At 39.5% G+C, this 15,505-nt stretch overlaps 1 protein-coding gene across 1 annotated transcript in view; it reads left to right on the top strand.

Annotated features, from left to right (window-relative positions):
• CASR (calcium sensing receptor) overlaps window positions 1–15,505 on the top strand; it is a 226,746-nt gene that overhangs the window by 103,222 nt on the left and 108,019 nt on the right. Inside the window, exons 3-4 of the mRNA XM_063446317.1 lie at window positions 9,897–10,342; window positions 14,500–14,806. Coding sequence (XP_063302387.1) covers window positions 10,152–10,342; window positions 14,500–14,806 — 498 coding nt within the window. The 5' untranslated portion in view covers window positions 9,897–10,151. The remainder of the gene's footprint in view (window positions 1–9,896; window positions 10,343–14,499; window positions 14,807–15,505) is intronic.

Genomic DNA, 15,505 nt, shown 5'->3' on the forward strand with positions numbered 1-15,505 from the left:
GTATTATCTACACTGTGCTGTGTACACACTATGTATTATCTACACTGTGCTGTGTAAACACTATGTATTATCTACACTGTGCTGTGTGCACACTATGTATTATCTACACGGTGCTGTGTGCACACTATGTATTATCTACACTGTGCTGTGTACACACTACATATTATCTACACTGTGCTGTGTACACACTATGTATTACCTCAACTGTGCTGTGTGCACACTATGTATTATCTACACTGTGCTGTGTACACACTATGTATTATCTACACTGTGCTGTGTACACACTATGTATTATCTACACTGTGCTGTGTACACACTATGTATTATCTACACTGTGCTTTGTGCACACTATGTATTATCTACACTGTGCTGTGTACACACTATGTATTATCTACACTGTGCTGTGTACACACTATGTATTATCTACACTGTGCTGTGTACACACTATGTATTATCTACACTGTGCTGTGTACACACTACGTCTTACCTAAACTGTGCTGTGTGCACACTATGTATTACCTAAACTGTGCTGTGTACACACTATATATTATCTACACTGTGCTGTGTACACACTATGTATTATCTACACTGTGCTGTGTACACACTATGTATTATCTACACTGTGCTGTGTACACACTACGTCTTACCTAAACTGTGCTGTGTGCACACTATGTATTACCTAAACTGTGCTGTGTACACACTATATATTATCTACACTGTGCTGTGTACACACTATGTATTATCTACACTGTGCTGTGTACACACTATGTATTATCTACACTGTGCTGTGTACACACTATGTATTATCTACACTGTGCTGTGTGCACACTACGTATTATCTACACTGTGCTGTGTACACACTACGTATTATCTACACTGTGCTGTGTGCACACTATGTATTACCTACACTGTGCTGTGTACACACTACATGTTATCTACACTGTGCTGTGTGCACACTATGTATTATCTACACTGTGCTGTGTACACACTACATGTTATCTACACTGTGCTGTGTACACACTATGTATTATCTACATTGTGCTGTGTACACACTATGTATTATCTACACTGTGCTGTGTACACACTATGTATTATCTACACTGTGCTGTGTACACACTATGTATTATCTACACTGTGCTGTGTACACACTATGTATTATCTACACTGTGCTGTGTACACACTATGTATTATCTACACTGTGCTGTGTACACACTATGTATTATCTACACTGTGCTGTGTACACACTATGTATTATCTACACTGTGCTGTGTACACACTATGTATTATCTACACTGTGCTTTGTGCACACTATGTATTATCTACACTGTGCTGTGTACACACTATGTATTATCTACACTGTGCTGTGTACACACTATGTATTATCTACACTGTGCTGTGTACACACTATGTATTATCTACACTGTGCTGTGTGCACACTATGTATTATCTACACTGTGCTGTGTACACACTATGTATTATCTACACTGTGCTGTGTACACACTATGTATTATCTACACTGTGCTGTGTACACACTATGTATTATCTACACTGTGCTGTGTACACACTATGTATTATCTACACTGTGCTGTGTACACACTACGTATTATCTACACTGTGCTGTGTACACACTACGTATTATCTACACTGTGCTGTGTACACACTATGTATTATCTACACTGTGCTGTGTACACACTACGTATTATCTACACTGTGCTGTGTACACACTACGTATTATCTACACTGTGCTGTGTACACACTATGTATTATCTACACTGTGCTGTGTAAACACTATGTATTATCTACACTGTGCTGTGTGCACACTATGTATTATCTACACTGTGCTGTGTGCACACTATGTATTATCTACACTGTGCTGTGTACACACTACATATTATCTACACTGTGCTGTGTACACACTATGTATTACCTCAACTGTGCTGTGTGCACACTATGTATTATCTACACTGTGCTGTGTACACACTATGTATTATCTACACTGTGCTGTGTACACACTATGTATTATCTACACTGTGCTGTGTACACACTATGTATTATCTACACTGTGCTTTGTGCACACTATGTATTATCTACACTGTGCTGTGTACACACTATGTATTATCTACACTGTGCTGTGTACACACTATGTATTATCTACACTGTGCTGTGTACACACTATGTATTATCTACACTGTGCTGTGTGCACACTATGTATTATCTACACTGTGCTGTGTACACACTACGTATTATCTACACTGTGCTGTGTACACACTATGTATTATCTACACTGTGCTGTGTACACACTATGTATTATCTACACTGTGCTGTGTACACACTACGTCTTACCTAAACTGTGCTGTGTGCACACTATGTATTACCTAAACTGTGCTGTGTACACACTATATATTATCTACACTGTGCTGTGTACACACTATGTATTATCTACACTGTGCTGTGTACACACTATGTATTATCTACACTGTGCTGTGTACACACTATGTATTATCTACACTGTGCTGTGTGCACACTACGTATTATCTACACTGTGCTGTGTACACACTACGTATTATCTACACTGTGCTGTGTGCACACTATGTATTACCTACACTGTGCTGTGTACACACTACATGTTATCTACACTGTGCTGTGTGCACACTATGTATTATCTACACTGTGCTGTGTACACACTACATGTTATCTACACTGTGCTGTGTACACACTATGTATTATATACACTGTGCTGTGTACACACTATGTATTACCTAAACTGTGCTGTGTGCACACTATGTATTATCTACACTGTGCTGTGTACACACTATGTATTATCTACATTGTGCTGTGTACACACTATGTATTATCTACACTGTGCTGTGTACACACTATGTATTATCTACACTGTGCTGTGTACACACTATGTATTATCTACACTGTGCTGTGTACACACTATGTATTATCTACACTGTGCTGTGTACACACTATGTATTATCTACACTGTGCTGTGTACACACTATGTATTATCTACACTGTGCTGTGTACACACTATGTATTATCTACACTGTGCTGTGTACACACTATGTATTATCTACACTGTGCTGTGTACACACTATGTATTATCTACACTGTGCTTTGTGCACACTATGTATTATCTACACTGTGCTGTGTACACACTATGTATTATCTACACTGTGCTGTGTACACACTATGTATTATCTACACTGTGCTGTGTACACACTATGTATTATCTACACTGTGCTGTGTGCACACTATGTATTATCTACACTGTGCTGTGTACACACTATGTATTATCTACACTGTGCTGTGTAAACACTATGTATTATCTACACTGTGCTGTGTGCACACTACGTATTATCTACACTGTGCTGTGTGCACACTACGTATTATCTACACTGTGCTGTGTACACACTACGAATTATCTACACTGTGCTGTGTACACACTACATATTATCTACACTGTGCTGTGTACACACTATGTATTATCTACACTGTGCTGTGTGCACACTATGTATTATCTACACTGTGCTGTGTACACACTACGAATTATCTACACTGTGCTGTGTACACACTACGTATTATCTACACTGTGCTGTGTACACACTACATGTTATCTACACTGTGTGCACACTACGTATTATCTACACTGTGCTGTGTACACACTACATGTTATCTACACTGTGCTGTGTACACACTGCATATTATCTACACTGTGCTGTGTACACACTAATCATCATATACACTGTGCTGTGTACACACTAATCATCATATACTCTGTGCTGTGTACACACTAATCATAATATACACCGTGCTGTGTACACACTAATTATCATATACTCTGTGCTGTGTATACACTAATCATCATATACACTGTGCTTTGTACTCGCTAATCATCATATACACTGTGCTTTGTACTCGCTAATCATCATATACACTGTGCTGTGTACTCACTAATAATCATATACACTGTGCTGTGTACACGCTAATCATCATATACACTGTGCTGTGTACTCACTAATAATCATATACACTGTGCTGTGTACACGCTAATCATCATATACACTGTGCTGTGTACACACTAATCATCACATACTCTGTGCTGTGTACACACTAATCATATACACCGTGCTGTGTACACACTAATCATATACACCGTGCTGTGTATACACTAATCATCATATACACTGTGCTGTGTACTCGCTAATCATCATATACACTGTGCTGTGTACACACTAATCATCATATACACTGTGTTGTGTGTTATTATTATATTATTTATATAGCATGATCAGATTCTGTAGCGCTGTACAATGGGGTGTACACACTAATCAATATATATATTCTGTGCTGTGTATATGCTAATCATATATTCTGTGCTGTGTATACGCTGATCATATACTCTGTGCTGTGTATATGCTAATCATCATATAATCTGTGCTGTGTATACGCTTATCATATACTCTGTGCTGTGTACACACTAATCATCATATACTCTGTGCTGTGTATACGCTTATCATATACTCTGTGCTGTGTATATGCTAATCATATACTCTGTGCTGTGTACACACTAATCATCAAATACTCTGTGCTTTGTGTATAAGTTTAGTATCGCATATACTGTGCTGTACATATTGGCTAATTATCACTATTACACTATTTAAGCCCCAATTTTCTGTTCAGATTGTAATTTGCTGCAATTTAGATTTTTGGGAATAAACCAAGTCATGACTCAACATCCCACCCATCCCATCCCAGGTGATTGAACATCATGACCTTAGATATGGTGTGTTTACATCCATAAGGATGGAGTCAGGGAGACGTGATCTCTATAAATACCTGGTGGCTAGCTGGGGGATAAGGAGAGGGGACCCCGGGAACAAATCTGTCTTTCCAGAACCATTGACATGTTCTGGTCACTGGGTAAAGATTTCTTGGCCGCTGCTGCCTGGAACTCATGTCTAGTGACAGCAGGAGATAGGACCTGACCTCACGGCCAAACTGACCACAGGCACAGTGCCATCAGACAAACCAATAGATCGCTTTATATTATTGCACAGGAGAATGGGCTGCACCCCAAAACAATGCAACTGCTCCACATCAATGATATATATATATATATATATATATATATATATGTAGATAATAAGATAATAATTGTGTGCATTTGTAAACCATTATATATATATTATCCATTTCAATGCTTGTAATATCTTGTTAAGTTTGAAACCCATTATCCAAATCGATTTCCGAGTTAAAGCTTATCAACGCTTGTCTTTCACACATTACTTGCCATACCAGTGTGCGATTAGGATTGATAAAATAAAAGCCTATGTTTGCACTTCCATCCAGTTATCCACTTACAAAACGAGTTGTTGTGAGTTTGATCAGAAAGATGTCCCTTAATTGGTATAGTTTTACAAATAGCAGCTTTCGCCGATATCACCATGGAAACACACCAAGTTGGATCCCACAATGGAAAAGTCTAATACGAGTTACCTTCAATACTTTGTCAGACAATTAATAGAGAAATAAATGCTCGACTCTTTCAGTTTAGACTAGGTTAACACAATCTGCTGGAAAGCAGTGGGTGAGATTAAGAGAGTTTTAAAATCAGCACTATCCGGTCTGCAGCACGAGATGCAATAAATACATTCTAGGACAGAGGACAAAAACCGTGTCCTTATACATCTGTATCCTGCTCAGTGAGATACGTCAATAGGTAAGTGCTTGAAGAGTTACCAAATCAATAGCTTGGTTTGGCCAAGGAGCCAAGATCTTCCTCTGAAAGAGTACGGACATTTAGCAAAAGATCTGCCCATCGCTGGCTGGGAAATATGTCAAATGTTCCCGGATTTGTTTTTTTTAATTGTGATTTTGTTGCAGACTTGTAATATGGTGCAGTGGATAATATATGACATCATAGATATGCAAACAAAAATATAAAACAACTTTCAAGGGACACTATAGTCACCATAATAACTATAGCTTAATGAAGCAGTTTTGGTGTATAGAACATGCCCCTGCAGTCTCACTGCTCACTGCCGTTTAGGAGTTAAATCCCTTTGTTTATGAACCCTAGCTACACCTCCCTGCATGTGACTTTCACAGCCTTTCTAAGCACTTCCTGTAAAGAGTCATCTAATGTTTATACTTCCTTTGCTGCAAATTGTGTTTAATTTAGAATTTCTTGTCTCCTGCACTGTTAATAGCTTGCTAGACCCCACAGGAGCTTCCTGTATGTGGTTAAAGTTCAATTTACAGAGCAGGAGATATAAACTTTTAAAGTTACAACTGATTGAAAATGAAACTAAACACCACAGAATCTCCAGACATATCCTATATAGACCTAAAAAGAGGGGAGGCCTTGGGCTGCCAAATTTACATTACTATTACGTAGCAGCACAACTGGCGCAAGTGGCAATGTGGCAGATATGGAGTCACTTATGGTGGGAGCAGACCTCCCTCACCTCCTAATATGGGTGCCGAAGGATAAGAGACCCCTGATAAGGGCCACGTGCCGGCAATAATCTACTCCATAACCATTTGGGACGCACCAAGCAAAAGTATAACTTAGCTTCCTCACCGTCCCCTCTGATGCCATATCTCCCCAACCGGGAGTTCCCACCAGGGATGTCGGCTCGCGACTTCCGAAACTTAGAAAGAATATGTGGCGAAACCAACCTCGCCACTGTGCACTGGAGAAGCCTGGTTGCTCGCCTGCTCCCTTTAGACTATGGCCCTGCAGTTCAAACCTTTATTTTCCCTGCAGAAAGGCTTATTCGTGCCTTTCTGCCGGGGTGTTCGGTAGATTCAATCTACCAAACAAAGTACCGATCTAGGGACCACCTGGGAACTGGAGTGTGCCGTCAATTGACCACCCAGCGGCTGCGGTTAACCGCAGCTTAATTGACAAACGCTGGGTGGCCTTTGTTCGTTTGCCGAACACGTGGCAGCGGCCATTTTAGCTCAAACTATGGAACTGAAAACGGATACTTAATTGCGCGAACACCGCTGAGCCTCCAGCATCCTTACCTCTGCATTCGGTAGTGGAACCGACTGACTGTTCATTCGGTAGTTTGACCGTATGAACAGCATCACCCCAGATAGCCATGCCATGGAGCCTATTCGTGTAACGAAAGACTATGGGAAAGACTTTGGCTCCATGGCGATTGAACTGTATGTATGTGATCTGAGCGCCATTCGGTAATAATGTGCGCTCAGATCTAAGCTATCTGAGGATATGTAGGAGGTGTATGTTTTATATGTTAAATGTAACCGTATGTAATTTTATGTCTTTTTGCTAACATGTGGTTAATGGAGTTTTGCCTCTGTCCTGGGAGATAATTGGATTACTTCCCAATTATCTCCAGGGCAGAGGGGAGGGATTGTGATGCATTGTGGGATTGGTGAAATGTGTAAGTCTGTGATTGGTTCTTGTATCCTTTGTGTCCCAGTCTCCCATCTGGTCCCCTAGGGGAGTGTCCACCAGGTGGGAGACCTGCATAAAAGCCGGGCAGTTAGCCCCAGTAAACCAGATTCTGCTTGACCCTCAAAACAAAGTGTCGTCTCGTTCTTAGCGGGGGAATTGGATTGTATGCTGATTGCCAGGAGTGTAAACCTTTCGTATGGTTTTTCCTGTTCGGCTGCTTTCTGTGTTTGTGTGTTTCCTATTCGGGAGTTGGTGACTTCGTGCAGTTTGCAGTTCGGGAGATTGGTGATTGCAGTAGCTGCTTGTCTATCTGGAAGGGGATTATCGCCTAAACGGTTTTTAACCTCTGGTGAGCAAAACGGTCCGTTACAGAATAGGCTTACAAAGGATATGCCAGCTATTTCAAGGCTCAGATGTAATCCCCTTTGACACCTTACGACAAAGGGGGCACCTTACCCCCTCAGACTTTTTTAGGTACCCACAAATAAAAGACTTTGTTAAATCACCACAAATACAGTCTCCGGCTCAAACCAAGATGACGTTCTTTGAACGCGTTTCTTTACAGGAAACCATGCCCTCAGGACTCATAACGCTGTTGTATGCCCACCTCTGTTCAGAGACCAGGGACTGGGGAGGCCTGGCTTATACAGAACAGTGGGAATGGGACCTGGGGGAGGAATTGGAAGGCATATAGTGGCAGGAGATTTGGGAGGCCAACCAACTTGGAGGGAGACAGACACAGGAGTAGCAACACTTGAGGGAGGAAAGACTAGAATTTCAGTTTTGGTCAAGTTGAGTTTAAGGAAGTGGGCAGCCATCCAGTTAGAAATAGCAGAGGCAGTCAGAGACACTAGTCAAGAGGGACGGGGAGAGATCAGGAGAGGACAGGTAGCTTTGCATGTGGGATTTGAGACAGCACCTATTGTCCCTGTCCAAGCAGTGAGGATTTCTATGATTCATCCCCAATAGATACTTAGCGATATGTGTTAAGGATATAACATTTGTTACATTACATTGTACTTAATTGTATTTATTTTCTCTGCAACTTTGTTTCTATTATTGGGCTGCTTGTTATCCATGGTTCTCTTTAGTTGGTGGTGGGACGACTGTATATACTTTATTTGGTTTTTAGCTATTTAGTACTTGCAAACTTTATACCACACCTCACATGGTTAACGATAGCGTATTTGGAATCTTTACACGTCATTGATGATCTCACTAATCTCATTCTCACATCACTCACCCTCCAATCACAGGCTAGGAGACACACATAGAACAGTTTTCATTACATCAAATATTTGTCTTGAGAAAAGTCTGTTATGACTGAAACATACATTGCCATTATCTGATTGCTGCAATAAAAGCATGATTCATTTACCTTAGAAAGACTCCTGAGTGCTCTCTTCATGGAAGATATATATTATATATATAATACATGTGTGTGTATATATATATATATTTATACAATAATTAAAGCATTTTATAATATATTATACATATATAATGCATATATAGGATTGCATTATAAGTATTTATCTCAAAATACACTTATAATGCAATCATATATATGCATTATATATGTAGAATATATTATAAAATGCTTTCATTATTTTACAATATATTATACATATATAATATATGTATAATATATTTATTTTATAATTTTTTTTTCTTTCATTTTAGGTGTCAGGGGGACTGCCTCACAGCTCAGACAGTCCCCGTGCTGGCAGCTCCATAGACTCCTTTTGTGGCCATGTGGTCATGGTAATCACATGGCCCTGTAGGGGCCTCGGTGGCCGAAGCTCCTGGGGTCTCAGGCAGTTTCCCCAGACCGGGATCGCTGCGGATCGCCGGTCCAGGTGAGTACATGGGTCATTTTTGCCTTAACGACTGTTTTTTTTTCCTGGCGTACCTAGTACGTCCGCGGTCGTTAAGGGGTTAAAACATCTTGTGTGCACACATATAAATATATAATAAGGTGCGCAGTGAAGTGTATACATTTCGATTGAAAAACAGAAACCGAAGATGTTTAAAATGAATGATCTTTATATAAGACAGTATACAAAGGGTTAAGTGTTACACAACAAGTCCAGCAAGGCCCTCCCAACGTCATGGAGCTGGAAAAGACAGATAATATCTGGTGTAAGACACTCAGATACCAAAGTGACCCTAATAACATGGTGTCAAGAGTGGGCAAAGGGTGATTGGACGACCAAAGTATGAGGTTGTAAGACCACCGGATACCAAAGTGACCTTAATAACGTGGTGCCAGGAATGGACAAAAGGTGGTGGGCTGACCAAGGCATTAAGTGTAAGAACTCCAGTTACCAAAGTGACCCTATTAGGTGTATTCACAAATCATTGAATTGTAGTAAATTGAGAAACTGAAACTGTGGCTATAGTTGAGTTGCGAAACCTATTCTGCACAAACAGTTCTAATACATTTTTTACATTTCAGGAGAATGGGTTCCACATGACAAAGAGTCGAGAGTCCAGAACAAGTGCGATGGAGAGGGTCAAACTGGAGGTACTTCCGAACCAGACTCAGCCGCCAATCCATTCCTCAGACTGCAGACATGACGTCCAAAGCCAGTATATTGCATAGCAGGAACAGGAAATATCAGCTCAGCTCCCAGCCTCTGCTTGACATAACGCACCTTTTCCCAATCCCTCTGCATCCTTTCTCTCAACCCATTTGCGATACGGGGGAAGGATGAATATGTATATCCACGGCATGCTGCTACTGCTGTTGGCCTTTATTCTGTACTCATCTGCCTACGGACCAAACAAGAGAGCTCAGAAGAAAGGAGATATAATTCTTGGTGGTTTGTTTCCCATTCATTTTGGAGTGGCTTCTATGGATGAAGATTTGGAATCAAGGCCAGAGTCCCTTGAATGTGTCAGGTAAATAAATGAGATTATGTGATGTATAAGATATCTTGGTGCTTTAACCATTAGGGAAGATGGTGCTCTGGTACATATTTTACTGTAACACGGTTACAGCTATCAATGAACAGGCATAACTTACACTTAGCCAGGTGAAGGTTGTAAAGGGTCATGTGAAGGATAGGAGGCTGCGTGAAGGATAGGAGGTTGTGTAAAGGATAGGAGGCCGTGTGGAGGATAGGAGTCTGTGTGAAGGATAGGAGGCTGTGTGCAGGATAGGAGGCCGTGTGAAGAATAGGAGGCTGTGTGAAGGATAGGAGGCCGTGTGAAGGATAGGAGGCCATGTGAAGGATAGGAGGCTGTGTGCAGGATAAGTCCGTGTGAAGAATAGGAGGCTGTGTGAAGGATAGGAGGCTGTGTGAAGGATAGGAAGCCGTGTGAAGGATAGGAAGCCGTGTGAAGGATAGGAGGCCGTGTGAAGGATAGGAGGCTGTGTGCAGGATAAGTCCGTGTGAAGAATAGGAGGCTGTGTGAAGGATAGGAGGCCGTGTGAAGGATAGGATGCAGTGGGAGTGTGAAGGATAGGATGCAGTGTGAAGGATAGGAGGCCGTGTGAAGGATAGGAGGTTGTGTAACGAATAGGTGGGAGTGTGAAGGATAGGAGGCCGTGTGAAGGATAGGAGGCCGTGTTATGCCCACGTGACAATGTACCAGGAGGAAAGACACAATGTGAACTTATTTAAACACCTTCATGGAGGTGGAACAAGCACAGAGGCAGAGAAAAAGCCAATTAGTAATTATTATCAGCATTTATATCGAGCCAGCATAGTACGAAGCACTTTAGAATTATAGAAGGGGGACACGAGGAAGGACCTGCTCAAACAAGCTTACAATCTATGATTTGAGGTAGGAGGTTATCTATCATTAGGTATCTTGCCCAAGGACACCTACTGGTGACTGGGATTTAAACCTGGGGTTCATATATGCTTCAGGAAATAGCAATGATGGCTACATATCTAGCCCATCTTTTCTGGATACAATTTCCAGGCTATAATTTTCAATGCCTCGCTGTCTTCAACAGTAATTCAGCAGCAATTGTAGGGTCCGTACCACGCATCCAGTGTAGTAAGTCCAGACCATGAGCACAGGCCATGATTCTGCTTGGAATGCTTCTCCTTGGTTATATACCGTATCCTTGTTATGTTATATCCTCTATCTGTGTTATTTGCAATATCTGCGTTATAACCTATATCTTTGTTATATCCTATACCTTTGCTATTACGGTAACTTGTCATGTTTAAAGTGTGAAAATGAGGTATATGCAGTCTCTAACTGAAAGTGTCGGTAAAGATGTCAGAATTATTCTGTGGGTTAGCTGGAGTTTAAAGGAAGCTGTAACCAAAATACAAGTTTCCTCTATGTCAGAAAGGCAACACTAAACTCGAAGTCCAGGTCAGGCAAAAAAACAAAACAGCAAAGCTCCGTATATGATGTCTGGTTCTGTTATAATGACATGATACTTCTTAAACCATCTCTCTCCTAACATACACCATACTAATAATACATAAATAAAATAAAAACTATTTTTAAGACACAGTACAAGTGGTCAATATGTGGACCATCTTCCAACATGGGGATAGTGTTATTGGGAATGGACAAGATTTATCCAAAATGTCTGAAAGCTCTATCTATCTATCTATCTACCTACCTATCTCACTATCTATCTATCTACCTACCTATCTCACTATCTATCTATCTATCTACCTATCTCACTATCTATCTATCTATCTATCTATCTATCTATCTACCTATCTCACTATCTATCTATCTACCTATCTCACTATCTATATATCTATCTATATACCTATCTATCTATCTCACTATCTATCTATCTCACTATCTATCTAGCTCACTATCTATCTATCTCACTATCTATCTATCTATCTATCTATCTATCTATCTATCTCACTATCTATCTATCTATCTATCTATCTATCTCACTATCTATCTATCTATCTCACTATCTATCTATCTCACTATCTACCTATCTCACTATATATCTATCTACCTATCTCACTATCTATCTATCTATCTATCTACCTATCTCACTATCTATCTATCTATCTAACTAACTATCTCACTATCTATCTATCTAACTATCTATCTATCTACCTATCTCACTATCTATCTACCTATCTCGCTATCTATCTATCTATCTATCTATCTATCTACCCATCTCACTATCTATCTATCTATCTATCTACCTATCTCACTATCTATCTATCTATCTCACTATCTATCTATCATCTATCTATCTACCTATCTCACTATCTATCTATCTACCTATCTCACGATCTATCTATCTATATATCTATCTATCTATCTACCTATCTCACTATCTATCTACCTATCTCACTATCTATCTATCTCACTATCTATCTATCTATCTATCTATCTATCTATCTCACTATCTATCTATCTCACTATCTATCTATCCATCTATCTGTCTACCTATCTCACTATCTATCTATCTCACTATCTATCTATCTATCTCACTATCTATTTATCTATCTCTACATATATCTATCTATCTATATATCTCTATATCTATCTATCTATCTATCTATCTCACTATCTATCTATCTACCTATCTCACTATCTATCTATCTACCTATCTCACTACCTATCTCACTATCTATCTATCTATCTACCTATCTCACTATCTATCTATCTATCTATCTATCTATCTACCTATCTCACTATCTATCTATCTATCTATCTATCTATCTACCTATCTCACTATCTATCTATCTATCTATCTCACTATCTATCTATCTATCTACCTATCCACCTATCTCACTATCTATCTATCTATCTCTATCTATCTATCTATCTATCTATCTATCTCACTATCTATCTATCTATCTACCCATCTCAGTATCTATCTATCTATCTATCTACCTATCTCACTATATATCTACCTATCTAGCTATCTCACGATCTATCTATCTATCTATCTATCTATCTTTCTATCTATCTATCTACCCATCTCACTATCTATCTATCTATCTATCTATCTTTCTATTTATCTATCTATCTATCTATCTATCTATGTAATTGTCTGTCTATCTATCAATCTATTTATCTGTCTGTCTGTCTATCCATCTATCCCTACCTATCTATCTATTTATCTGTTTGTCTGTCTGTCTGTCTATCAATCTATCTACAGGGAGACAGAGCTATGACCCATGTGGAAATATGACAATTAGTATTATGTAATCTCTGGCATAAAACCATATTTGTTTGAAATTTCTGGCCTCGATTTAATATTTTTGTTAATGCATTTCAAATTATCTAATATTTTTGGAAAAACTTTTTAAGAACCCTTTTCTTCAAAATAATAAAGTATCAAAACATATTTATATAATATATCAAAACATATCAAAATATAAAAATATTTTCCAAAACAAATCACTTTAAAAGTTTATGCAAGAATATTACATAATTTGAAAATCATATTAAATCGAGGCCTCTGCTGCTAGATTGAAAGGTTTGCAGGCAAGATTTCACACGTTAATCAATCCTTATGACCTTCAAGACATCCAAGTTTCCATCTCTTCACTTTGTTCTCATTTCATCATAAGTACATTAAAAAAAAAAAACCACATGTATAAACATAGGAAGGAAATATCTGGTTTAGTCAATTTCCCATCTCATCTGATAACAATAGTGTGCATTTTAATTTCACCCCAGACACCGGTTTGTAGGATAGAGGAGTTTATTAACCCCTTAAGGACACATGACATGTGTGACATGTCATGATTCCCTTTTATTCCAGAAGTTTGGTCCTTAAGGGGTTAAGGAGCCAAACTCAAGCTCTAAATCTATACTTCGAACTGGCCTTGGGAGTGGTGGAAACTCATCAAAGGATCGATAAAACCTCTGTAAAGACTTGGGCAGCCATGGAACATAGCTGCAGCTTTCAATTTATTTTAATGACAGACAGTCATTGATGAACAAACACATCTCGATTCACATGTTCTAAAGACACAAACTTGTACATCATTAAAAATAGATCGTTAAGAAGATAATCCGGTATTTGTGTTCAAATTAGGTTGTTTTATTTAGGAAAGTTTCTTTATTAACAATTGTCACGATCTGTCCTTCCTTCCCAGATACAATTTCCGTGGTTTTCGTTGGTTGCAAGCCATGATCTTTGCCATTGAAGAAATAAACAATTCCAACTCTCTTCTGCCGAATATTACCCTGGGGTATAGGATATTCGACACATGTAATACCGTCTCCAAAGCTCTGGAGGCCACGCTCAGTTTTGTGGCCCAGAATAAGATCGACTCGTTAAACCTGGACGATTTCTGTAACTGTTCAGAACACATGCCGTCTACCATCGCTGTGGTGGGCGCAACGGGATCAGGTATCTCCACAGCTGTGGCCAACTTGCTAGGACTGTTTCACATACCCCAGGTAACCAAAACAAATTATTACTAATTATTTATCAGCTATGATTTATTGGAGAACAGAAAGGGCTAACGAAAGCCACATCAGTGCTGCAAAGACCCGAAGGGGCTGTAACTCTATCAGGTCACGTGTGGTGGCACAATATAGGTGATTTGGAAACAACGAACGGCTATGAAATTTGTTCTTTACAAGTAAACACAGGAGGAAACACAGAAGGAAGGAGAACTTAACTCCATGATGAAATGAGAATAGGGTTGTTCACACCCAAATCTCCCACTGATGTTAATATAATATGATCATTGCAGTCTGGTAGTAGAATGATGGATACAGTATTAGTATTAAATTATCAGCTCAGTAGTCAGTCTGCGGAACCATGTCACTGTTCAATCCATTGCTTTAGGCAAATCTTATACTTTGTGTACTGTGTATGTGTTACTGTGGATCTCCCAACCAATCTACATTTGGTAGGGCTGCTGTCCCACTAGTGCCTTACATCTGGGTACAAAAGAGATTAAAAGCCACACAGCCAGAGCACATCACAAAATGCATTCATGTTCTGCAAGTTATACTCGATTCATTCAGCTCCAAGAAAATCAACAGTGCTCTGCACGTGGGCTGTCCTGAGTACTGGGAAGTGTGACTGGCGCATGTCACATTTTAAGGCAAGGTCTGGGCAAGTCTGTAACTTATGGCATCACCAGTGCC

Source organism: Pelobates fuscus, chromosome 1 (genome assembly GCF_036172605.1).
Source record: "Pelobates fuscus isolate aPelFus1 chromosome 1, aPelFus1.pri, whole genome shotgun sequence".
Classification (NCBI taxonomy): Eukaryota; Metazoa; Chordata; class Amphibia; order Anura; family Pelobatidae; genus Pelobates; species Pelobates fuscus.